The sequence below is a fragment of the Tyto alba genome, unplaced genomic scaffold (genome assembly GCF_018691265.1).
Source record: "Tyto alba isolate M040663 unplaced genomic scaffold, T.alba_DEE_v4.0 Super-Scaffold_2, whole genome shotgun sequence".
NCBI classification, from domain to species: Eukaryota; Metazoa; Chordata; class Aves; order Strigiformes; family Tytonidae; genus Tyto; species Tyto alba.
This window is the reverse complement of record NW_024881282.1, coordinates 2,461,936-2,487,069: the sequence shown is the minus strand read 5'-3', so window position 1 is coordinate 2,487,069 and position 25,134 is coordinate 2,461,936. Positions and strand designations below refer to the sequence as shown.

General features: G+C 57.2%; 3 protein-coding genes across 4 annotated transcripts in view; 2 read left to right on the top strand and 1 right to left on the bottom strand.

The window, feature by feature from the left end:
* The window catches only part of ARHGEF17 (Rho guanine nucleotide exchange factor 17), a 34,752-nt gene extending 25,574 nt beyond the window's left edge, over positions 1–9,178 (top strand). Inside the window, exons 4-21 of the mRNA XM_042793061.1 lie at positions 345–461; positions 784–876; positions 1,503–1,679; positions 1,948–1,998; positions 2,603–2,712; positions 2,849–2,934; positions 3,072–3,190; positions 3,854–4,067; positions 4,174–4,247; positions 4,373–4,566; positions 4,660–4,910; positions 5,269–5,515; positions 5,598–5,684; positions 5,795–5,862; positions 6,230–6,378; positions 6,469–6,643; positions 7,243–7,485; positions 8,247–9,178. Coding sequence (XP_042648995.1) covers positions 345–461; positions 784–876; positions 1,503–1,679; positions 1,948–1,998; positions 2,603–2,712; positions 2,849–2,934; positions 3,072–3,190; positions 3,854–4,067; positions 4,174–4,247; positions 4,373–4,566; positions 4,660–4,910; positions 5,269–5,515; positions 5,598–5,684; positions 5,795–5,862; positions 6,230–6,378; positions 6,469–6,643; positions 7,243–7,485; positions 8,247–8,437 — 2,646 coding nt within the window. The 3' untranslated portion in view covers positions 8,438–9,178. The remainder of the gene's footprint in view (positions 1–344; positions 462–783; positions 877–1,502; positions 1,680–1,947; positions 1,999–2,602; positions 2,713–2,848; positions 2,935–3,071; positions 3,191–3,853; positions 4,068–4,173; positions 4,248–4,372; positions 4,567–4,659; positions 4,911–5,268; positions 5,516–5,597; positions 5,685–5,794; positions 5,863–6,229; positions 6,379–6,468; positions 6,644–7,242; positions 7,486–8,246) is intronic.
* A 1,395-nt stretch (positions 9,179–10,573) lies between these two features.
* Positions 10,574–21,754, top strand: RELT (RELT TNF receptor). The gene is made up of 11 exons (XM_042792368.1): positions 10,574–10,585; positions 13,353–13,410; positions 14,968–15,033; positions 15,116–15,276; positions 15,395–15,480; positions 15,806–16,045; positions 16,185–16,265; positions 16,391–16,472; positions 16,556–16,735; positions 16,835–16,958; positions 17,965–21,754. Exons 2-11 carry the CDS (start codon positions 13,381–13,383, stop codon positions 18,001–18,003), a joined length of 1,089 nt encoding a protein of 362 aa, XP_042648302.1. The 5' UTR covers positions 10,574–10,585; positions 13,353–13,380; the 3' UTR covers positions 18,004–21,754.
* FAM168A (family with sequence similarity 168 member A) overlaps positions 18,859–25,134 on the bottom strand; it is a 213,921-nt gene continuing 207,645 nt past the window's right edge. For both annotated transcript variants that reach the window (XM_032991165.2, XM_042792369.1), the window contains one exon: positions 18,859–24,447. The gene's annotated coding sequence lies outside the window, so the exon portion shown is untranslated. The remainder of the gene's footprint in view (positions 24,448–25,134) is intronic.

The following is a 25,134-nucleotide window of genomic DNA, read 5'->3' as shown; positions in this document are numbered from 1 at the left end:
CGGGCACGGCCCCAGCAGGAGAGGTTTCGGAGCAGGAGGCAGAGGAGTGATTAAAGGACAGGCCAAACACGCCTGGGATGGAGAACGGGAGACGATCTCCAGGCCCGCCGTCTGCTTAGCGTAACGGCGGGGTGTTGCGACGACCGGCTGGGTCTGCAGCTCCGCATTTCTGCCTCAGGAGCAGAAATGTCAGGGCTGAAAAATCGAGGGGGGCGGGCAGCAGGGGAGCCCTCCCTACGCCAGCCCAGAACCAGGATTAACCCTTGGGGCAGCTTCTCCCAGGCATGCCCAGGAAGTCCGTGCTGGACCTATCCCCTTTTTCCCCTCCTCTTTTCCCCTCCCAGTTCTCCAAGGATGTGCTGGTGAACATCTACTCTGCCTACATTGATAATTTCCTCAATGCCAAGGATGCTGTCAGGATCGCCAAGGAAGCCCGGCCAGCGTTCATGAAGTTCCTGGAGGTGGGTCCTTGGTTCCTCTCCCCATAGATGCTGGCCAAGGTCCGAAGCCACCCGCAAGGCTGCTGGTGGGGCAGGATGGGGGGTTAATGGGTGTAAACTGGTAATCTGTAGTCAGACTGGGATTTTTCCCTGCACCTTTGTCTTGTTTTTATTGCAAAGACACCAGGTTGGGATGAACCGGAGTCACTCCGAGTGGTGTAAGAAAGAGTCACCCTGACCCCAAATGGGTGTTGCTGCAGGTCCTGGGCTGGTGGCACACCAGGTCCCTGCTGTGTCCCACCTAACGGGGCCATCCTTGTCCCCCCCCCACCGTGTTTTGCAGCAAAGCATGAGGGAGAACAAGGAGAAGCAGGCTCTGTCCGACCTGATGATCAAGCCGGTGCAGAGGATCCCACGCTACGAGCTGCTGGTGAAGGTGGGTGCGGGCGGCCGGGTGCAGGCAGGAGGTTCCTCGTGCCATGCCGGGAGCGGGTGAGACCACAGCTCCTCCTCACCTCCATGCAGCGGGAGCTTTTAGGGGTCTCCTGTCCCTCCTGGCTCCTTTTCCCAGCCCTTGACACAAAGTTGGTGTCCCCAGGCGTGCACGTGACTCTGCCCTCCTGGGGATGATCACCCAGCATGTCCCTACAGGTGTGCGCTCCCTTCCCCTTTACCTTTCTGTTGGGAGGTTGGACACTGCAGCACCATTTTGGGACCAGTTGCACTGCCACTCCCTCCGTGCCTCAGTTTCCCCATGGGGATATGTTTTCGTAGAATGGTTTGGGTTGAAGGGGACCTTCAAAGATCATCTAGTCCATCCCCCCCGCCATGGGCAGGGACACTTTCCACCAGCCCAGGTTGCTCAAAGCCCCGTCCAACCTGGCCTTGAACCCTTCAGGGATGAATTTCAGGCCTTTGTGCAAGGTGATGATATACTCTCACGAGCTGGTGGCCTCTTTAGAGGTGGCAAAGACCAGACTGGTGGTGACCTTGGGGGTGTCATGGCATCACAAATGCCCAGGCTTTGCCCGTGGTGATGTCTCAGCTCTGTCCCTTTGGTAGGACCTGCTGAAGCACACGCCAGAGGACCACCCTGACCACCCTTTCCTCATCGACGCCCAGCGCAACATCAAGCAAGTGGCTGAGAGGATCAACAAGGGCATGAAGAGCGCAGAGGAGGTGGAGAGGAACGCCCGGATCGTGCAAGAGATCGAGTCTCACATCGAAGGGATGGAGGACGTACGTACGGGGGTCTTACATGGGGTCTGTCTTCCCTTCTCCCTGAAATGCGACCATTTCTGCTCTTTCTGGGTCACCCCAGGCTGGGCCACTTGTTTTCTCCTCTGGGTCCTGCTTTCCCCATCTTCACTTGGCCTTGGTGGGCTCCTGGGGCTTTGGTAAGGGGCTGGGGTGCTGACTCTGAGCTGGGGGGCCACAGGGGCAGGGATGAAGCCCATGAGGGTGCCCCCCTGGGGCTCCCTGCTCATGGGCCTCCTTGTCCCCACAGCTCCAGGCCCCGCTCCGCAGGTTCCTGCGCCAGGAGATGGTTGTGGAAGTGGTAAGAGTGGGGTGGTTCCTTGTGTCCATCAGGGCCATGGGTCTGCACACCAGCTGGGGCAGTGGGAGGCTTTGATTGCGGGTCATGGGATGCTGGTGTGCCCATGAGAGGCTACGGATGGATGGATGGATGGATGGATGGATGGATGGATGGATGGATGGATGGATGGAAGGAACAGGCAGATGGAACGTGGGTGGAAGGATGGAAGGATGGACAGACGGATCGATGACAGATTTATGGGGATAATATAGAATTCTCCAAGTGTAGGGGAAGATAAGATGGGTTCAGGAGGAGGCAGGGAGAGCCTGTAGCAGCCCCAGGCCAAGGGTGCATAGGGAGGCTGGAGTGGAGATGGTGAGGGTCCTGGTGAGGCCATGCCTGGTGTTCCCATGGCACTGGCGCTTCCCTGCGAGTGGGACCCCGTGGCTTTGCCTGCATGGCCGTGGCACCCATGTCCCCTTCCACCCTCGCAAGGACTCATCCCACCCCGCAGCCTCCCTATGCCAAGGCCACACATGGGGAAACTGAGGCACAGACCACTCCCAATGCTGGCAGTAGTGGGGGGCCGGATGTTAACCCCTTGGTGTCTCCCACCACTCTGCAGAAGGCGGTGGGTGGGAAGAAGGACCGCTCCTTTTTCCTCTTCACGGACCTGCTGGTGTGCACCACGTTGAAGCGCAAGTCGGGCTCCCTCCGCCGCAGCTCCATGAGCCTGTGAGTACCACCAAGTTTGGGAGCACCCACCAGGATTAACCCCCCGGCGTTAGGGTTGTCCCCACCAGCTGGTCTGGGGACATGGGTGCAGCTCAGACACGCCACCCCACCCCACCCCCCCCAAAAAACTTCACAGGTACACGGCGGCCAGCGTGATCGACACTGCCAGCAAGTACAAACTGCTCTGGAAGCTGCCGCTGGAGGACGTGGACATTGTCAAAGGTCTGGCACTGCCTGCTGGAGTGTCCCATCCCACCCCACCCCAAAAGACATCGCTCACCCCTGGCTGGTGGGCAGAAGGTTCCTGGGCGCAGGACCAGGGAGGAAGGGGTTAACACCACCCTTGTGTCCCCACACAGGGGCCTCACAAGCCACCAACCGTGAGAGCATCCAGAAAAGCATCTGCCGCCTGGATGAAGACCTCAGCACGTTGGGGCAAGTCAGCAAGCTGTCAGAGACCCTCAGCTTCCCCCACCAGGTATGGGGATGGTGGCCCTGGTGGTGTCCCCTGGCTGGGCGCGTTCTCCATAGGGCTGACTGGGATGTCCTCTGTGGGAGGGAGAACCTGTGGAAGGGCTGGTGGCCATGAATGTCCTCAAAAGGCCCAGATGCCACCAGCCCCAAAGCCACAATGGGGTTGGGGCAGCCTCCGAAGGATGCTCAGGGATGGACGGGGGCAGCATCACGTGGTGGCCCTGGTGCTGTCCCCTGGCTGGACACATTCCCCATGGGACCATGCAGGATGTCCTTAGCAGGAGGGAGAACCTGTGGATGGGCTGGTGGCCATGAATGTCCTTTAAGGGCCCAGATGCCACCAGCTCCAAGCCAGAGGAGCACTGGGGCAGCCTCTGAAGGATGCTTGGGGATGGACAGGTCAGCATCACTTGGTGGCCCTGGTGCTGTCCCCTGGGTGGACACCTTCCCCGTAGGACCGACCGAGATGTCCTCTGTGGGAGGGGGGAACCTGTGGAAGGGCTGGTGGCCATGAATGTCCTCAAAAGGCCCAGATGCCACCAGCCCCAAAGCCACAATGGGGTTGGGGCAGCCTCTGAAGGATGCTCAGGGATGGACGGGGGCAGCATCATGCGCACAGCTGGTGGTGGCCTGTCCCTGAGAGTTGAAGTGTTGTCCTTGTCCCTAGAACCTGGACGATGTGATCAAGGACCTGATGTCCGCCATCCACCGGGAGCTGGCAGAGAAGCAATCCCTGTCCTTCAGCATGGCCTTCCCCCCCAACAAGGTGGAGCTCAGCACCACCAAAGCTGACGGCACCGAGTCCTTCATCTTCGAATTCCCCAACCCCGATGCCCGACTCGGTTTTGAGCAAGCCTTTGAGGATGCCAAGAAGAAGCTGGGTAACACTGGGGAGGTGGACGCAGTGGTGGGCTTGGCATCACACCTTGGCTTTGGTAGACCCCTTTTGTCCATCTATTCTTCATCCTCCAATTTGATTTTTCCCAGCTTCCAGCAAAAACTGCCTGGACCCGGAGTTCCTCAAGGCCATCCCCATCATGAAGACGCGGAGCGGGATGCAGGTACTTAGTAGTTGGGTTCAAGCATCCCACAGGACCCACGGTCCTCTCCATCGTGGTGGGCTCGCCACCAGACGCCGAGAGCTCCTGCGTCATTCCCACTCGTCCCAACTTTTGCTCCTTTGCAGTTTTCTTGCGCTTCTCCCAGCCACGGCAGCCCAGAAAGCTCCCACGAGGTTTGGGTTTGCAACAGCGATGGTTACGTGGGGCAGGTTTGTTTGCTCAGCATCCGTAAGGAGCCCACGGTGGAGGCGTGCATCGCCGTCTGCTCGGCCAGGATCCTCTGCATCGCCTCCGTGCCTGGTCTCAAGCGGGTGTATAGGTAGGACATTCCCACCGGCACCGCGGAGCCGGCGGGCACGGGGCGATGCTGGAGCTGCTTCTTTCCCTCCTCTTCTCCTCCTCATCGCGGCAGGGAGCGTGCCGAGCCGGTGGGCAGCCCCTCCTCAGAGCCGGTGCCGGCGCAGCCGGAGGATGCGGGCCCGCAGCCGTGCCTGCACATCTCCATCTCGGGGTCGTCGTTGGAGCTCTCAGAGCCGGTCGACGGTGGCAACAGGGAGCTGGTGCCCTTCGATAGCGATGACACGGATGACGAGTCCTCGCCCAGTCCCTCGGGGACACTGCAGAGCCAAGCCAGCCACTCCACCATCTCCTCCAGCTTTGGCAGTGAGTCCTCCCCAGCCCCTGCTTAGCGAAAAAGCCACTTTTGGGCCCCAAAATGATGGGCAGCTCCATCATTTTGGCCACTCTGCCTTACGTTCCTCGGGGAAATCTGCAGGTGGAGGCTTTTGAGCCACAGAATTCCTGGGAAAAGGGATGTTGGGGAGCATCGGCCCAACACCGTGGTGCTGGGATGGGGCTGGTGGCTTTGGGTAAAAACTGGTGTGGGTTTTGGGGCTCAGCATCCCTACATCCTCCCCCAGGTTTGGGGAAGGGGATGTGTGGTTTCTTCCCCATCACTTTGGTGGGCGTCGAATGGTTGTGGTCTGACCCCTTCCTTCCTCCTCCTCCTCCTCCTGTGCAGATGAAGAGATCCCGAGCTGCAAGGAGGCAACGGCAGAGACAACGAGCTCGGAGGAAGAGCAGGAACCCGGCTTCATGCCCATCACTGGCACCTACAGCCAAAACCGGCACGGCGAGAGCCCCACAGACGGGCGAGCCCTGCGCCGCTCCAGCCGTGGCTCCTTTACCCGGGGCAGCCTCGAGGACCTCCTCAGCCTTGACCCTGAAGCCCATCAAAGCTCCATGTGGTTGGGCACCGAGGATGGCTGGTATGTCCCCAGGATTGGGGAGGAGACACATGGTGGGGATCCCAATCCCAGATGAGCCGCAAGCTTTGCTCTTCTCCTGCAGCATCCACGTGTACCAGTCCTCGGACAACATCCGTAACAGAAAGAACAGCATGAAGATGCAACACGCCGCGGCCGTCATGTGCATCTTGTAAGTGGGGAAGGGGGATTTTTTGGCTCCAGGATCTCCACAGCAGGGTGTTTTGGGGTGGCTGAGCAGGGCTCTGCAGCCAGTTGTCAAAAGGGGTTTTCTCCCCACAGGTACCTGGATAACCAAGTTTTCGTGTCGTTGGCCAACGGGGAGCTCATTGCGTACCAACGGGAGGCAGGTGAGGTCAGATTTGGGACATCAAAGGGTTCCAGGGGGGGTTAAATGCAGCCTCAAAGTGGTGGCTTTGGGTGGGTGGCTTGGTCAGCCCCCCAGGCGAGGGATGCTTGAGGTGCTGGTGGCTTCCCTGCCTCTGTGGGACGGGAAGAGACATCCCTTGAGGGATGCTGGAGGCCCTAAAATTGGAGCCAAGAGGAGGTGTGCATCCTCCTCCTGATCCATGCCTGCCGCTGGCATCCCCTGGGGACATCAGCTCATGTCCCTTCTAATGGGGGACCTGGACACACCGCATCCCATCAGCCAGATCAAGATGCGGGTTTTGGGGGGGGATGTTTCAACTACCCACCCCACTCCCACCGCCCTCACAGGCCGCTTCTGGGACCCCCAAAACTCCAAATCCCTGTCCTTGGGCTCACCGGGGAGCCCCATCACCAAGATGGTGGCGGTGGCGGGGAAGCTCTGGTGCGGCTGCCAAAACCGGGTCATCGTCCTCAACACCACCACGCTGGCGCAAGAGGTACGGCGGGCGGCGGCGGGAGGTCGGCGGGGCCGGCGGCGGGCATCGGTGTCGCGGTCGGTGGCATCGCTGTGGCTCTGTCACCCGCAGCACACGCTCCAGGTGGGACAGGACGGCGGGCGCAGCGTCACCTGCATGGTGAGCGCGGGGACCGGCGTGTGGGTCGCGCTGCAGAGCAGCGCCCAGGTCCGGCTTTACCACGCCACCAGCTACGAGCAGTTGGCCGAAGCGGATATCACCCCGCCGGTACACAAGATGCTCGCTGGTAAGTCCCACCGGTGGCACATCTCCGGTGGGTGCCCGTCGCTGTCTCCGGTGGGTAGCTGTGCCCAGCATCTGCCTTGAAAATGCGACGGGGAAATTTAATATCTCCTGCGCCCCAACGCGTTTGGGGGGAAGGAAACGTGACTCCCTGCGCCCATGGGGTTCGTCCTCTGTGTCGTGCGGCTGCGTAATCCCACATAGAAACAGGGAAACCCCTGGGTGGCTGCATAATCCCACCCAGGATTAGGGCAACCCCTGGGCATCTTCATAATCCCACAGAGAAATAGGGCAACCCCTGGGCATCTTCATAATCCCACAGAGTAATAGGGCAACCCCTGAGTATCTTCATAATCCCATGCAGAAAGAGGGCACTGCACAGCATGTGCATAATCCCACCCAGGATTACGGCAACCCCTGGGCATCTTCATAATCCCACAGAGAAACAATCTGAGAGCACCCCGGGGTGCTTTATACCGGCCGGGGCAGGGGTGGGGGGTTGTGGGGTCCCTTCCCTGTGTCCCACGTGCCGGGAAGCCTGTGGCATCGGCGGGATTCACAGCCTGGAGGGGGTCAAATGCTGACGACAGGGATACTCGACAGGCTCAGATGCCATAATCCGGCAGCACAAGGCAGCCTGCCTGCGGATCACGGCGCTCCTGGCGTGCAAGGACCTGCTGTGGATCGGGACCAGCGCCGGCGTGGTGCTGACCCTCTCCCTCTCGGCCAAGGCGGCCCCGGCCTTGGTGGGACTCTCCCAGGGTCACACCGGCCACGTCCGCTTCCTCACCACCATCGAGCTGCCCGATGGATTCGACGTCTTCTTCCCATTGCCGAGGGAGACGGGTAGGTGGGATGATGGCGGGGAGGGGGGAGCCCAATCCTGAGCCACTCCATGGTCCCACTGTCAGATAACTGGGGAATAGCCTTGAAATGTGGTCACCGGCGTCCCTGCTCCAGCCTCGCCTTGTTAAAATCCAGGGAGGAAAATTGGGGTGGGGGGGAAATTGGGTGCTACCCCCACTTCAGGGAAAGTGACCCCGAATTTTCCTGGGAAACCCTAATTCCCGTGGGGAAAGCCATGTGCTGAGTCTCACTCAACCCAGCTCTGAGGTCGGGGTGGGATGGGTAGAAAATGATGATGGGAAGTGGGGTGGGTGGTAATATGGGTGAGGGGTCGCTAATTGGGGTAGGAGGGGCTAAATTGGGGATGGGAGGGGCTAATTGGGCTGGGAGGGGCTAATTGGGGGATGGGAAGAGTTTGGGGGAGGCCAAGATGTGGCACCTGGGAAAGCGGTAGTGACGTTCGGAGGATGCTGGTGGGTGGGTGATGCTGGTGGGATGGTGGTGGTGGGAGGATGCTGGTGGGAGGATGATGCTGGGATGGCGCTGTTAGGTTGATACTGGTGAGCTGCTGGTGGGAGGATGCTGGAATGGTGCTGGTGGGATGCTGGTAGGTTGATACCGGTGGGATGCTGGTGGGAGGATGCTGGGACAATGGGATGCCGCTGGTGGGACGACGCTTGGGGGGGGATGTTGGGATGACGCTGGGATGCTAGCGGGGAGCCGCTGTTTGACAGCACCCCTCGGTGTTCTGCGCTTGGCAGGGGCCGAGAAGCCGAGCGAGGCGGAGAAGCGAGACCCCTCGCGCCCCCGCGCCCCCGCCCTCGCCCTCTCCAAACCCAAAATGCTGGTGATCAGCGGCGGGGACGGCTACGAGGATTTCCGCCTGACCAGCAGCAGCGAGACGGTGGGCCGGGATGACAGCACCAACCACCTCCTCCTCTGGAGAGCGTGAACGGCCGCGGTGTGTCCCCCCCCCAGCCCCCTGGGGCCATCCTGGCGAGGAAAGGGGGGTGCTGGCCCCCCTATATGCAGAGGGTGGGGGGTCGTGATCCCCCTCCCTGCCACCCCCCCGCCTCAGCGCCTCTCATCTCCAACCCAGCTGCTCTCTGTGTGCTCGGGGTTGGGGGGGGGAGGGGGGGGAGGGGATGAGCCCCAGTCCCCCCCCACCATCCCCTGCACCCCCCACCCTCCCCTAGCCCCGGCCACTTCACTGGACTGGGGTGGTTGATTTTGGGGGGTGGGGGGTGGGGGCGCGGGGAACGACACACGCACCCACACACCCACACAACCCACCCACCGCTTTTGGGGCGTGGAGAAAATTGAGGGGGGGGCGGGGGGCAGGGGGGGGATGCGTTGGTTTGGGAAGGCTCTAACGAAGGACAAGGCGTTAACGAGCATCCCTGGGGACCGGCCGGAGGATGCCGTACAGCCAGGAACCTGCCTCGCTCTCCGGTTTTGTGTGTGCCTGCTTCGGGGCCGAGGGGGGGGGGGTCACGGTGCTGTCACCCCCCCCTCCCCAACTTCCCACACTCCCCCGGGACCCCCGGCCACGCCGTGGGACCACCCCAGGGACAAGACGCCCGTGGTGTCCCCCCCACCCCGGGCCTCCCGCTAACCTGCTCGCTCCATCGCCAGCACCCAGATAGCTCTGTTTGTTTGTTCGTTTGTTTTAAATATATATATATTATATATATATATAAACATCCTTATTTATTTTGGGGGAGGGGGAGGTTGGGGTGGGAGGGTGGGGGGTGTCAGGCGTATTGTCACAGCGCCGCAGGTCGCTCTGCTCTGGAATTGGGGGATTAAAACCTTCCCAGTTCAGCAGCCAGCGGCAGAACTGGACCCCACTGGTGGAGCTGGACACCGCAGGGATGCTGGTGAAGGGGGTGGGGGGGTGGGGGGGGGCGGGGGGAGGAAATTAGGAGGATCTCCCCCACCCCCCCCAATCTCTGTGATTCCCATGGGGTTTCACAGCCTGGGGAACGGGATGAAGCCGCTGCCGCTGCTCGAAGCATCTTCGGGGTGAAAACAAGCATCATCTTCGTCACACGCCAGAGGTGTGTCCCCCCACCCCTAAATCTGAAAAATGAGACTTTTGTGGACCAAACCCCCCCCCCCATTTTTGCCTTTTTACCCCCTGTTTTCCTGCTGTCACCTCAACGTCCAGGCAAGCCTGGTGCTCGCAGACCTGGGCACCCCATCATCCCCACGGGAGAGGTGATGGGGGTGTGTGTGTGCTGAACTGGGGTGTCCCTGTCCCCACACAATGACAGGGCTGCGGCTGTCCCATGTCCGTCTGTCCATCTGGGGAAAAGGGGGGGGCAGTGGGGAATGGTATAATGAGGATATTTTTGGGAAGGGAAGTGGGGGGAATTTTGGTCAATTTGGGGTTTTTTTTGTCATTAAAGGTGACCCTTGTCAGAATGAAGCCAGCGTGGTCTTGTCCTTGGCTTTGAGAGGGACAGGGGGGGATGTGGGGGGGACGGGGATCCCTCCTTTGTGCCACCGAGTGTCCCCCCCCAGGGATGACAGACGGACAAACAGCCAGAATGGAGGACACCGTCCTGGGGACCGTGTCACACCCCCAGCCCCCGGGGAGCACCAAGGTGGGGGGTCTGGGGGGGAGCAGCAGGCCCAGGCACAATAGGGGGGGGGTGTCCCCAAGGCGGGAAACTTGTCCCCTGGGGAAGGGGGTGAGGCCAAGGTGGGGTGCGCTATAGGGCACGGAGGAAAGCGGGGTGCAGCACCCATGGGTGCCCCAGCGGAGCACCCCGCCGCGAGCCCATACGGGGCAAAAAAATAATAAAAAATAATAATAATAATTTTAAAAAGTCCTGCTCAGGAGGTAAAAACCCACCGCGGTCTTATGTTTTGGGCTTTTTTGCCGTTTTTCCCCCCCAAAATCCTCTGCGGTTGGGATAAATCCCAGCGCCCCCCCAAATCCCGCCCCCCCCCGCAGTTCCCGCCGCGCCCGGCAGGTGGCGCTGCCCGCAGAGGGGGGGCGGGGCGAAACCGCCTGACGACACGAGGGGGCGGGGCGAAGCGCGGGTGCGGGGAGGGGGAAAAGAGGGGCGGAGCCCCGTCATGTGACGTCAGGGTAAGGGGCGGGGCGTAGGGGAGTAGCGCGCCGGTGGGTTCATTCATAAGGAGCAGGCGCGCTCGGCGGGGTGACCCCGCGGCGGGGGGGGCAGGTAAGGGGCACCCCGGCCCGGTTACCACCCCCACCCCCCGGGGGGGGCTTATTCCGAGCTGGGAGGGGCGGGAGAGCGTGGGGCATTTCGCCTTAAAAGGTTATTTCCCCCCCTTTCTCGGGGGAGGGTTTGGGGTTGCTGCAGCCCCGGGAGGGCGGGTTGGTGCTTTTTGGGGTGCTTGACCCTCTGCTTTTAATTAAAAAAAGGACGGGGGGGGGGGGGCGGGGGGCGTTGTGTTGACCTGATCCCCCAGCAGGGTATTGGGGGGAGCTTTGCCTTGGTGCTGCCTAAAGTGGGGTGCAGGTGCGGGCTCTGGCTGCTGCAGCGCCGATGTAGGTTAAAATAAAGGGTGGAGAGGGGAAAAAGTAGGTTAAAAAACCCCTCAGCAGCAGCTGCCTGGAAAAAGAGATAGGAACTGTGGCGGGGTTTGGTGTTTTTTTTTGTTTTGTTTTTCTTCTTTTTTTTTTTTTTTTCTCTGGAGCTGGAAAATCCCAGGGCTCCCAGCCAAATCCCAGCATCAGCTGGGATGCTGCGGTGAGGGGCTGCACCCCAAAACGGGGCTGGAGCCTGGGCTTTGCGTGTCAGCGATGCCTCTGGGCTCGCTTGGCTTTCGTAGTGGATTTTTTGCGACGGTTGGGTTGTTCCCACAGCTCTGGTGGGGCCTGGGGGATGCGATAATGCTGAGTTTCAGCTCTGTCTGCCAGCCGATCCCCCCTCCTCGTCCCAAGCCGCCTCCGAGAGCCGTTCCCTAAAGTGTTTCTGAACAGTTGCTCCTTTTTTTTTTCCTCCCCCATTTATCTGCAGGAGCCATCGGCCGAAACCCAGTTCCCCCATAGGGAGGGGGAGCCCTCGCTGGAATCCTGGCGGGCAGCTTTGGGTTACGGGCTGCGTTGAGGGCTGGGAATAAACTGTTTGTGGGATTTAGTGGGGTACCGAAACCCACTCACCTTCCCTGGAGTGTTTGCATCGATGCATCAGCCAAGTGGGTTGGGTTTCCCCAAAAAGCATCTGGGTCTGGCACTGGAGGGGGGGGTATTTTTTAGTTTCTTCTGGTTCTTAGGGGGCAAATTCTGTTGGGTTTCAATTCCCCCAGGAGCTTCGGGGCTTCTCTCCTGGGGCAGCTGGGCATCGCACCGTCACCAGCTGAGGGTTTATGCCTGCATCCCCCATCCCCGCCCGGGGTGGCCCTGAGCTGCTCTCCAAAACGGGTGCTGAGTCCTGGGGTGGCTGTGACTAGGACAAAGCTCCGGTGACAACCAGGAGGTGCCACCCCCGGTCCTTGTGCCTCCTACGTCCCAGTGGCAGAGCCTTAGTCACCTTGTCCTTAATCCTTGAGTTAAACTTGGCCTTAAATCTGCCTTATGTGGGGCCAGCCCTGTTCCTGGGGGGGGTTTAAATCAGTTTGTCTTGAACCAGCACCCCAAAATGCTCCGGGCCCATGGCCCCCACACCCATAGTGGGACCTGCTCGTCCCATTCCAAGGCCATCGCTGGTCCTTCCTCAGCAGAGCAGCACCCCAAACATCTCAGGGTGTCCCTAGGGTGCTGCTATTAAAGGCTTAAATACTGTTGCCCTGAAAGATTAAAATGTTAAACTCGAGTTTTATTAGTGCTGCTTTGCAGGGTGGAGGACTGGTTTCACCCTCCCCCAGCGATTTAGGGGCGCATCCCAAATCCCAGGGGGGGTCCCCACGGGGTGCCATCACCCCGGGACAATGCTCAGCGGGGAGGTGGCACGCGGTGGAGGGATGGCAGCAGCTCCCCCCCAAAATCAGTGGGTCCCAGTTTGGCACGGACGATGCTAGCGAAGGTGGGGCTCAGTGGCTCTTGGTTTGGGGGTGCAGCCCCCCCCAGAAGGGCTGGTTGGCTTCATGCTGGCACCCTGATGGGATGCTCCCTTACTGGGGGGAACTGGAGCATAGAGGATGCTCATTTTGGGACGTGGCAACCCACGTCCTTATAATCACCCTGCTCGCCCCTCAACATCCCCCCTCCCACATGTAATTAGCTGCATCTCATGATGCCAGCCACTAATTAGGAGAAACTCGTCAGGCAAAGGCTGTAACGAAGCTCCGGCGCGGCTCTCATGGGACCGTGACGACCGGGGGAATTTCCATGCAGGTGGTAGAGGCTGGATCCGGGTTTGAGTTGTTATTTATTTTTATCTCCCTTCCCCTGTGCTGACAGCATTTATTTTAATTTTAACAATTAATTGCTGAGCCCAAGGAGGGGGAGGTGTGAGCCTGTGGGAAACACCTTTCATTTCACTTGATTTTTTTATTTTTTATTTAAATGTTTTTGTTTGGGTTTTTTTTTTGTTTTTTTTTTTTTTTTAGTGACTTCATTTCCTTGTAGCAGATGCATAAGGATTTCCTCTGGAGCAGGAAAAAGCTTTGTTTAATGGTGTTTAGCATCACCTGCTCCTTCCCCTGCTCGTTGTAGGATTGATCCCTCCCCAGTTCGGGATGGAGTTGGGATCTGCAGGGGAAGGGGGTGATGCTGGGCATCCCATAAAACCTCTAATAAAACTTTTGGGGGGACGGTGGGGGACCACTGGTGCAGGGATATTTAGGCAGATGCCTTGGAGCACCCCCACGGCAGGAATAGGGCCCCCAAATTGCTTCTCTGCTGGGATTTTCCCTGGATGGTGACCCCGCTGCTCGCCCTCGGGCAGGTCTCCCCTGGTGACGAAGAGGAGCGGGATGCACTGGTGGCTCGTCACCGTCCTGGGGGTGAGTACAGCCTCATCCCATCCCTCTGCATCTCTACTTTCCGCTCCTCCGATGCTTAAACCCATCCCAGCGTCACCCCCACACACACCATGTAACCACAACAGGGCACCCCAAAATGTTTCTCACATAGAAACTTGCAGCAGCTCAACCCTGGGGAGATGGTGGATTTTTTTTTTTTCCCCCCAAAAAAATTCCTCCTCCTTTTCTCTCCTTTGTGAAAGCTGCTTCTAGGGCATGGGCTGGGGGAGATGTGGCTTCTCCCTCGCTGCTCCCCCCTGGGGCCACCGTATTGTCCCATGGCTGGGAGATGATGGGCTTTGGGGGTACCCCAGGGGGGTGGGGCTGCTCCCTTGGGGCAGGGGGGCTCAGCCTGAGTGAGGGTCACGATGGATTTGTGTCAGCCGTGGTGAGTTTGCCACCGAATTTGCCCCCGTCGTGTCACTGGGTGATGGGCTTGCATCTGCTGTGGGGCATGCGACGGGTTTGCACCCATCGGGGGGGTGTTGATGGGGGGGGTTTGCACCCCTCACCTGCTGGGTTTGCACCAGCCACGGTGCACACAGCGGGTTTGCATCTGTCACGTGCTGCGTTTCCACATCGCATCGCCTGTGACAGGGTGGCATCCGTCCCGGTGCAGGCAGTGGGTTTGCATCCGTCCCGTCACTGCTGATGGGTTTACATCTGCTGTGGTGCATGCAATGGGACTGCACCCATTGCATCACTTGTGTCACGTCGGCACCCACCGTGGTGCATGCGATGGATTTGCACCAGTCAGTGCATGCAGCGGGTTTGCATCCATCACGTGCTGGGTTTGCACAGTATGCAAAAAATGTCGCCTGTGACATGGTGCAGGCAGTGGGTTTGCATCCATCCTGTCACTGGTGGTGGGTTTGCATCTGCTGTGGGTCGTACAATGGGACTGCATCCGTTGCATTACTTCTGGCAGGCTGGCATCCACCACGGAGCAGGCAGGGGGTTTGCCTTGGCTGTTAGCGCCTGCGAAAGGATTGCACCCATCGCATCACTCGTGACACATTGGCACCCACCATGGTGCTTGTGATGGGTGGGCATCTGCCACAGGGCAAGCGGTGGGATTGCATTTGTCATGTTGCTGGTGATGGGTCCGCACCCACCGTGGTGCAGGTGGGGGGGTTTGCACTGGCCGTAGTGCCTGCCATAGGATTGCACCCATCGCATCACTCGTGACGCATCGGCGCCCACCACAGTGCATGCAACGAGTTTGCACCCACCATGATCCTGGCGATGGGTTTACATCCACCACAGTGCGTGCAACGGGTTTGCATCCGTTGGATCACTTGTGACGGGCTTGCACCCATCACGGTGCATGCGGTGGGGTTGCACCCATCAGGGTGCTGGCGGTGGGTTTGCACCCATCGTGGTGCACGCGGTGCATTTGAACCCGCTGTGGTCCAGTTTTCCATCCATCCATCCATCCATCCATCCATCCATCCATCCATCCATCCATCCATCCATCCATCCATCCATCCATCCATCCCCACCTCCGGCGCTGAGCCCCGCTCTCTCCTCCTCCCTCAGGTGCTGAGCAGACCCAGCGTGGGGGCCGGGACGTGGGGCTGCCCACCCGGCACGGAGCCCTCCGGGGTAAGCCGTGCCCACCCGCGCTCCATCCACCCCGCAGGGAAGGTGCCAGGACGTCTCTCACCTCCCTTTTCCCACCACGCAGGCGTCCGGCTCGCCGGGGACGTGCCGAGCGTGTCCCCCCGGCACCTTCTCACCGGGGGACGCATCCTGCTCCGCTCACACCCGCTGCCGGGCCAGGAACAGGATCCTGGTGGCACCGGGGACGGCGGTGACCGACAGCCGCTGCGGAGCGTGTCTGCCGGGGTGAGCCCAGCCCCGGGGAGGGGGGGGGGGGGGGGGGAGGGTGATGCTGTGACCCCCCACACCCCAGCCCCGATGCCGCTTGTGGGTCCAATCCTGACCTTCCCCTCCCGCCCCGCAGGTTTTACAGCCCTGAAGGGGAGAGGGAGCCCCGGGGTTGGTGCTTGCCCTGTGCTGCTGCTCCCCGCAACACCCCGGGGTGCTCAGGTGGGTGTTTGGGTTGGAGGTGTCACCCCCAGTGTTGAGGAGGTGGGGGGGGGGGGGCGTGGGTTTCAAAGAGCTTTGCATCCCAGCACTCAAGATGGTGGGATGTGAATTGCTCCACTCATGAGACGAGTGGCTTCTGCTTCCCTGGGGGCCGACCCTGCAGTGGGGCTCCTGGCATAGGGCATGGAGGGGTGGGGGGGTGGGGGCAAACAAAAAAACCAACCAAACAAACAAACAAACAAAAAAAAAAAAAAAAAAAATCCAAAAAATGAGATTTAATCCCAACCAAACCCGGCTCTGAGGCTGATCTGGTGCCTCCCCCCAGGCCGGCGGCGAGCCCGCAGCCCTGAAACGCTGGGCTGGCTGCCAGGGACCAACGGGACACGGGTGCCCTTGATGGGTGAGGAAGAGGAGGAAAAGGAGGAGGCGGCGGCGCAGGCGGCTGTGCTGACCATCGTCCCGGTTTTTTGCGCCATGGGGTTGTTGGGCATCCTGGTGTGCAACCTGCTGAAGAGGAAGGGCTCCCAGTGCGCCACCAGCAAGGAGCCCCAGCCCGGTGGCACTGGTGAGCCCCTGGTTGTGAGCCCACCTCCTTCAGCCCATCCCCGTGGCTTCTGGTCCACGTCTCAAGGCGCCCTGGGGGGGGGAGTTGGGGGGGTTTATGTGTCCTGTCCCCCCTCACCACCCTCAATTTCTGCTCCCAGGTCCCAGCTCCATCTACCAGCTGGAGGACGCCAACGAGGACACCATTGGGGTGCTGGTGCGGTTGATCACCGAGAAGAAAGGTTGGGGGGGGGGGGGGGGGGGGAGGGTTGGGGGGGGTCCCTGGGGTGGGGTGACACAGTCCAGATCCCCGTGACATCCCCCTCCCACACACACACACACTGTGTGTTTTTCCCCCCCTGCTTAGAAAACGCTGCGGCGCTGGAGGAGCTGCTGAAGGAGCATCGTGGCCAACAGCTGATGCCACCGGGCTGCGCCCCCCCAAATAAGTAAGCCCCCCCCCCCCCCTCCATGCCCCCCCCCTGTTGTGGGAACAACCCCAGGCTGATGCCATCTTCCCCTCCTTTCCCAGGCTGCACCTCCTGCCTCAGTTTCCCCCTGCCTGCCAGCACCAGCAGCACCTCCACACGGTGCAGGGTCCGGCCCCGTGCACCCGCTGCAGCCAGAAAAAGTGGCCTCAGGTGCTCAGGGCCCCCAAAATCCCCAAACCCGGGGGTCGTCCCAGCGAGGTCACCATCCTCTCCATCGGCAGGTAAGCGGGGGACCCCCACACAACCCCTCCTCTTACCCCCCTTCCAGCTTGTCCCCCCGCTACAGAAGTGGGGACAGGCTGATATGATCTTCCCGACAGGTTTCAGGTGTCCCGGATCCCCGAGCTGAGGAGCGAGGTGGGGGGAGACCCCCCCCGAGGTCCCCTCCCCGCCGGCAGCGGGGTGAGGCCCCCATGGTGGAAAAGCACCGACGGCCCCTCCGAGGTGAGGTGGGGGTGAGGGGCCCCTTCCTAGGGAAAAAAAAAGGGGCTTCAGGAGGCTGGAGGATAGAGCGTTAACTCTGAAGCCTAATGAGGGCATCTGGTGGTTTGGGAGGGTGGAGCAGCCCCTCACCCCCAAACCTCTTCTGGCAGCTGGGAGGCTTAAAAAAATACTTTAAAAAAATGGAGCATGACAGGGTTCAAGTCCACCCCCAGCCCCCCATTTCCTCATGTCCCCAGTTTTAAGGTGCTATAGGGGGTTGTGGAGTGGGTGCTGCTGGGGGTGCGGGGGTGGGTGCTGGTGGCTCATGGGTGGCTGCACGGGCACACACGTGTCCTCACACGTGTGTGCACCTCCCCCCCAGGACAGGGCTGCTGCACGTGGCAATGTATATGTGTACATATGTCAATGTGCACACGTTGCTACACGCACACATGCAAATGAACGTGTGCGTGTGCAAACCTGCCTCTGCGTGCCCACACACGTGTGTCCATGCGTGTACCTGCACGCACAGGGATGGAGTTGCACATGCATGGAAGCTCTGTAAGCATGTACACACATGCACACGTGCACAGATGTGTACACACACACGTGTTCCCACCCTGCTGCACATGTGCATCTGCACAGAGGGACGTGTGCTTAAGTTGCACGTGCAGACCCACCTCTGCACACACACACGTGCACACGCGTGTCTGCAGTCATACAAACACACCAACACTTGCGCATGGAGCTCTAAGCGTGCCCCCCGATCACACGCCGCCGCGCAGGCACACACATGCATGGACACACGTGCATAAATGCACACGCAAACCCATGTGTACATGCATGCACACGGATGCAGTCCTCGACCTGCTGCGGGTGGGGACATCTGGGGGTGTGGGGACAACCTGTGGGGCTGCCCTAGGTTGTCCCCTCCACTGTGGGATGTCCCCAGCGGGGTGATGGACACCGTGTGAAGGGCCTGATCCAGCCTCACCAGGAGACATGGTCCATCCCTTGTCCTCCACAGCTGGCACCTGGCCTGGGGGCTGCCTCGGGGGGACGGTGACACCCACGAAGACCCCACGGCGGGGACAGAGGACATTGGGCACCGTGTGAAAGCCAGTCCCGCTCGGAGTCGTGAAGTGCTGGAGGTTAGCAGCTTGGCTTCTGCTCCTTCCACCAAGGTGGCCACCAGCAACACAGCAAATCTGACGTGTTGCCCAGTTGGTGAGAAGGATCCCCTGTCCCCGAGGTCCGGTGGTGGCCACGGCATGGTGGCCCGATGGAGGGCATCTCCGGGAGCCATGACACCGGTGGTGGTGGCCACAGTGTGGTGGCCAGCCGGAGAGCGTCACCGGGAGCCGTGATGCTGGAGCACAGCTCCGCGGGAGGTACCACGCAATGGAGGACGTCGTGCAGCCAGGATGCCGTTTCATGGTCACCCTCTGGGTCTGCTGAACCTGCTCCAGGAACATCATGAGCTCTTGATTTCCCTCCATCACCAGGTGCCAGCGCTCAACATCGCCGGCTAATGCCAGTCGCTGGCTCATGGGCCAACTCCCACCTTACCAACAACCCAACCGGGGCATGGGTTGCTCTGGCCAAAGGTCGTCTCCTGCATCTACAGGTCCTCTCGCCAAAGTCATAATCAACCCACGAGAACAGGGTGGTGATGTTCTTCTCACCCTGAAGATCACACACTCCCCTTTCCATAGGAGCTGTGTCTATAGGATCACGTTGGCTTGGCCACGTTTGGGTCAGTGGGACAACCCACCCAAGGTTGAGTGAGTTGGAGACCATCAAGCTCCACCCAAGGTTGAGTTGGAGACCATCAAGCTCCACCACCAACCTAGAAATGGGATTATGGCCAGTCCTGTTCGCTTCATCAACACATCACCGCACTGAAAAACCAACCACCAAACCCTCTCGGGCTCTTTTATTTATTTTTTTTTTTTTTTTGGAAACATTTTAATAGTTATCGAATGTTCTACATCTTACAGTAAATATCGTACAGTTACAAACTCTTGGCTGAAATCTGTCAGGGAGATCACGACCTGATCTTCAGAACCAAAACCAGAACAGAAAACAAACAGGAAAAAAAAAACCCCAAATTTACACTTCAGATGGACAAACCGAGGCTGTGGGGCTTCCAGGGCATCAGTTCAAGGCCATGTTCCCTACACACCTTTGAGACTTAGACATGGAAGACATGGTTACTCTTGGTTTTAAATTTTTTTCTTGTTTTTTTTTTTTTTTTGTGTGTTTTTTTGTTTTTTTTAGTATTTTTTTTGTAATATTTATTTTTGCTTAAGAGGTCCAATAATATTTAAAAACAAGCTGGCCTGGCGGTCAAAATGAATTTAAAAAATCAGTTACAGAGAAAGAGGGGTAGGAGCCTGGCATGGGTTTCCTCTGTGCTAGAGGGATGGATTTGGGTGCCATCCTGCACCCCACTAGCTCATTTTTCCTTCCTTCCTGTGCTTCCCCGGGGCTGCCCACCCTACAGATTGCTCCCCCCATGGCGCTCTGATCCCGAACCCCCTTTGCCCCGGGAAAAACCCAGCTCCCCCCCTTGCAGGAAAATGCAGCGATGCTGCAGGTGGCCACGTTGCAGCAGGATTTTTCCTTATAAACAGCACGCTTGAGCGTTTCCAACCAGGAATTGCTGCTGCTAAACCACATATTTTGCTATTCCTGCTTTGCAAACATCACTGTAACAGGTTATTTTACCCGATGACAGGTGAATCTATAAGTGCCACGGTGCAACACACCACAAAAACACCTTTTCCAAGCTCTCCTTCCTCCCAAGCTCCTAAACAGGCTTTATTTTTCTTTTTTTCCCTATGGGAATGCAGAGAAACTATCCAGAGCCTGCAGCCCGGTGCTCGTGGCAAAGCAAAGGGAAGATGAGCAGAGGGTCGCCACGTTGTGGAGACCATGATGGGGGCGCCTGAAATATTGACAATTAAAAAAAAAAAAAAACCAACAAACTAAAAAACCTGGATTTATGGATATCCAGCAGCTCTTATTGCTATTGTCAGCTGGTTGGGTTTTCTTATAGAAAATAAACCCCCCCAATGTGTTTTTTCTCCCTCTTACAAAAGCAAGATGTGATTTCACGCCCTCTGGCTGGGAACAGCCTCATCCCAAATCTGCTGCATCCAGCGGGATGCAGGAGGGGAAGGAGGGGATGGCAAAGTGGGGGGGGGGGGCGGTGGGGAGTGTCTCTCTGATACCGGTGGAAAAAAACAGATACTCTGAAACATCCCTCATTAACCCCAACCCCTTAAAAAACACTTCATGGTAATTACAGCTTGAAACTACAAAAAAAAAACCAAACAAAACCAAAAAACCAAAACCTCGCCTGGGTTGTTCTTATTCTTCAGAAAATACAGGAGCAAATCCGGAGGGTTCAGCCGCTTGGAGGCGTGGTGGGCACAGGCACGGGATGGGGGGCACCACCACGATCAAGATGCTTTTTTCTCCCCCCCCGACCCCCAAATCTTGCATTACAGCTCGTGTTTTAAAGCAGAGATAATGGCAGGGACGGGTTAATTGTCATAACGGCGGTTTGAGAGTTATTTTCCTTCCTCTTTAGCTGGAATTTTAATCTCCAAGACACTTTGCTGGCTGCTAAGGATGATTTAACCCCTCCTGCTCATGCCTGGTGTGATCCTTCAGTGTGGGAAACACTTTTCCTCAACCAACATCAGCAAAGCTTTGCTGAAGTCAACTATTTGAGAAGCTGGTGGCCCCCATCAGTGCAGCTCCCCTCCCCAAACGCATCCCCCACTGGGCTGTGACCTCCCCAGGACCTTTGCTTAAGCCATGACTTGGCCAAGGAAAGGGCTTGGGATCGTGGGTTTTCCTTCCATCCTTCCATCTACCCAAAAACAAACAAACAAAAAAAAATCACATTCCTCCATGGGCAAGGGGACAGGGTGGCAGGTCACTGCTGGCATGAGCTGGGTGGTCACAAGCCCCACATGGTGGCCAGGAGCATCTCCCCACCACCACAGCCCCAGGAAGCCACCTTAGGAAGGAGCTACCCAAGCCTGGAGCCCTGTGGTGGCCCTGGAGCCATGCAGTGCTCCAAGCCCAAACCCAACACCACTTGCCCAATGTGCTCACCAAAGCCTCGCGCCCAACAGCCGGCAACCATTTCACCCCTTCACACCTCAGTTGAGTTCATGAGTATTTTTGCCTGGGCATAACAGGATGAGGACCATCAGATCTGCTACTGATCCAAGCGAAGGAATTAAAACTAAACCGCCCCGTGTCGGCTCTCATTAGCGGTAACACTGGGTGATCCTCCACCTTTAGTGTTTTCTTTCCTTTCAGGAGAAAGCCTAGCACCTCCTTCCTAGCCATGGGCCAAAATTTTAGCAGTTGTTCCTAAAGCAGTTAAAGGTGAAGGGTGCCTAGGCCAGGGGTAGGACGGTATCTGCTGGGAAAAGTCCTTCTCCTCAGAGCCCGGGCTGTGAGATCAATGTCATAGTGCCGTTACGTTGGCTAGAGCTTCCGCTATGCTACGTGTTTCAATGCCGATAGACAGCTCCTAAATAGAACATGAAGTCAACAACGAGAGCAAAAAATGGCATTTGAGAGGTCTTCAATTCCTGTGATCTATTGTTTTTTTGTTTTTGTTTTTGTTTTTTTTCCCCAGCATGCTACAAATAGTGAAAGGACGATGTAGTATTGCCATTTCCAAATGTCCTGTTGCTCTTTACGTGCTAACCCTTGGCTTCATCAAGCTGAATCGGGCAACTCTCTGCTTACTCTTTTTTTTTTTTTTTTTCCTTTTATACAAACTCAAAGCACAACCCAAATTACTACATGGGAGATATCCACCTTCCCCACCCCACAGCACTGGTGTTCTGTCTTCACCCAAGTTGTTCCCCCTGAGGTTGGAAAGATCAACCAGCACTTTGCTAGATTTCCTTTAAAATCAACAGAACCAACCAAATGACCCCCATACAGAAGTGCTGGTGCCACCACTGGACCTGACAAACCACCTGGGCCCAACCAGCAATAGGAAAAGTCTTCTTGGGTCCATAAACTTGTGTCTCCTCATTTGGACTTGCTTATGGGAAGGACCTCCAGTAGCTCTTCCGAACGGCAGCAGAAGCCAAGCTGGGAGACACCACCAAGAGCAAGGAGGTCTCACCCAAGTGCCACCAACTGGTCACCTTGCTCTTCTGAAAGACCTTCCAGTCTGACCTCTACAAGACCCATGGCCCAGTCAAGGTGACCCTCTAGTGTTGGTTTCCACTGCCCTCACCTCCACCTGGAGACGTGATCCAGGTAGAACCAAAGCAGAGCAACCAACAAAGACATCTGGGCACTGACTCAACACCATGCGTGGATCGGAAACGCATGCCAGGCAGTGCTGGGAGGGATTCCCATCCACATCTCCTAACCTGACCTCTTTAAAGGCTCTGGATTTAGTCCATTGTGACAACCTCAGAGCCCCAGAGACGTGAGAGTTGCAAACACGCTGCTGGGTGCATGTAACTCTTTTGGCACGCTTGAGGGAAAAATCAAAACCCAACAATGTTGGTTTTGTTTTAGAAAAAAAAAAGAAAAAAAAAAGAAAAAGAAAAAAACCCTTGTTTCTATGCTGGGTTTAGTGATAAGGATTTAAAAATAACCTGGCCACGAGCATTGTCAGCAAATACAAACTCTCTCTCCGCTGCCCTCAAGACAACTTATTGCTCTACTTGGACACCCCAAGGTGGGATGTCACCAGCCGCAGTTGGCTTCACATCCTTGCGTCCCTGGATAAGCCAAAACCCCCAGAAATTACCCCGATGCCCACAGCCTCTGCGTGCCCGTTGTCTCCCAGCCCAGTCCATGTCAACTGTGGATCACCTTCCTTGCTCTCGTCTTTTCTCAGGTACCTTCCCGTGAGGAAGGCGACATGTTTATTGCTATTGCTTCCTCTTCCTCCCACTTCTCTCCACTCACCAAGCAGAGCACTGGACATCATCCCCTTCTCTGGCTTCTCCCTACGGTGCTGGGATTTGCACGTGGATGAACATTTCTCCTGGAAGTCTCCAAGCCCAGCTGTAACCCAAAGAATGGAGGCCAGGGTGGGGTGGGGGGCACCTCAATTGCCACGGAGGCATCGCAGTTTGGTCTCAGCCCTGCCAACAACACGGGTGCAAGTTGAAGCCACCAGTCTTCCCCCTCACCCCGACTTGAGGACTCTTCTCCATCAACCAGCCACCCTCTTTCCCTACACCACCAGACTCTGGAGAGACTCTTCAGACCAACCCTTGGATGTGAAGAAGCTCTTCAGACCAACTACTGGACCTGCAGAAGCTCTTCAGACCAACCCCTGGATCTGGAAAAGCTCTTCAGACCAACCATGGGACCTGCAGAAGCTCTTTCAGACCAACCCCTGGCCCTGGAGAAGCTCTTCAGAGCAACACCTGGACCTGGAGAAGCTCTTCAGATTAACCACTGGACCTGGAGAACCTCATCAGACCAACTCCTGGACTGGGAGAAGCTCTTCAGACCATTCCTTGAACCTGACAAAGCTCTTCAGACCAACACTTAGACATCTCCTTGCTTCTTTCAACAGCTGCCCGGCTCATGTCTGCTGGCAAACGGGAGCCATGCAAGGAAGGAGCTGCCTTCTCCCTCACACAGCCCCAGGACGCAGCTGATGGGGAGCAGCTGGTTTTCCCAAGAGGTGCAAGATGCTACCAGGGAAGACATGGCTCCACTGCTCTCTTCCCACCACGCAAGATCCGTTTGCCCAGCTGGAAAAAGCAGACCAAAGACCCGATGGTGACCAGTCCTCCTACTTCCTAAGACAAGTGTGTTACATTGCTAATTATATTTATATTCTCTTACTCCTACAAAAGAAGGGATGAGTTCAGAATTTCACTGCAGATAATGCATTTATAATCTATCACGACAGCTATCTGGAAGACACCAATTTTCTTGTAATATGTTATGGAAGATTAAATAATTTATATTATTCAACTAAAAATACCCAAAACCAAATCGGAATAAGCCTGCCTACCAGCGCTGTGCTTTTCACATAGTACCCTGAACATCAACCACTCTTACTAGCCGAAGAAAATCTAGGCTCTCGTCAACAACAACGACAACAGAAAAATAACAAAAAGAACCCAAACAAACAAGAAGTGGGGGATCTTTGCACCACTCAGCTGGGTAATGCTGGAAAAGTGAATATTCTGAGCTTTCAAATGATAGGACCAAAGAGAGAACTTTACTATTGCTCAGTGTCAGTATGTGTGTTACACAATTTATGTGGGCCGGGGAGGAGGAAGGGGGAGAGGAAAAAAAAAAAAAAGAGGCAGAAGATTAGAAAAAGCAGCTTTTACAAAAACCACTAAAGAATGCATAAAGTGACCCTTGCACTTTTTTTTTTTTCTTTTTTTTCTTTTGTTCTTGCAAACAGACGAGGTGCTGCAGTACAGTGGCCACAGCACCGATGTAAGACTTGTGTAGTTGCATACAATGTTTGACTCTGGATCTGGAAGAGAGCAAACATGGGAAAACCAAGGAGTTAGAAGCAAGTGGTGTGGGATGAGACAGGGCTGTTCTCCTCTCCCCTGCACCCCTGCACCACGTGGAGCTGATGCATACGGGATTTAACCATCCCTCACGCCGCTCTGTGGGCAATTCCTTGAGCAGGGAGCTGAGAAAGCAGCAGCTCGCCGGTGGTATCCAATACACAGGATTAAAAATATGCAGATGGGATGCTTGCTGCTAATTGCACAACAATTTGTCACGGGTAGGATTAACCCAGCTTAATGTATGCAGCAAGGAAAGATTTCAGATAACCCCCGGGGCTGGATGAGATCTACGCTGTCTCCCTGTGCAGCATCATGTGTTCCCATCAGCTGCGTTGCCCGTTAATTGGGCATGATGGACCAAGGGCTCCAGCAACACGCGGAGGGCATTTAACTGAGCAGCTGGGATTGCTGGGATCCTGAGCATGCCACGAACCTGCAGCTGGCTGCAGGCAGCTGCACGCAACTCTGGTGCTAATGATGAACAGGATGATCTCCCAGCACGTTTTAACGGGGAAAAAAAAAAAAAACAACATAATAAAGTGATATGAAAGATGGGAAGGGATTCTTTATCAGTGAGTGTAGGGATAGGATGAGGGGTGATGGTTTTAAACTGACCGAGGGCAGATTTAGGTGAGATCTAAGGC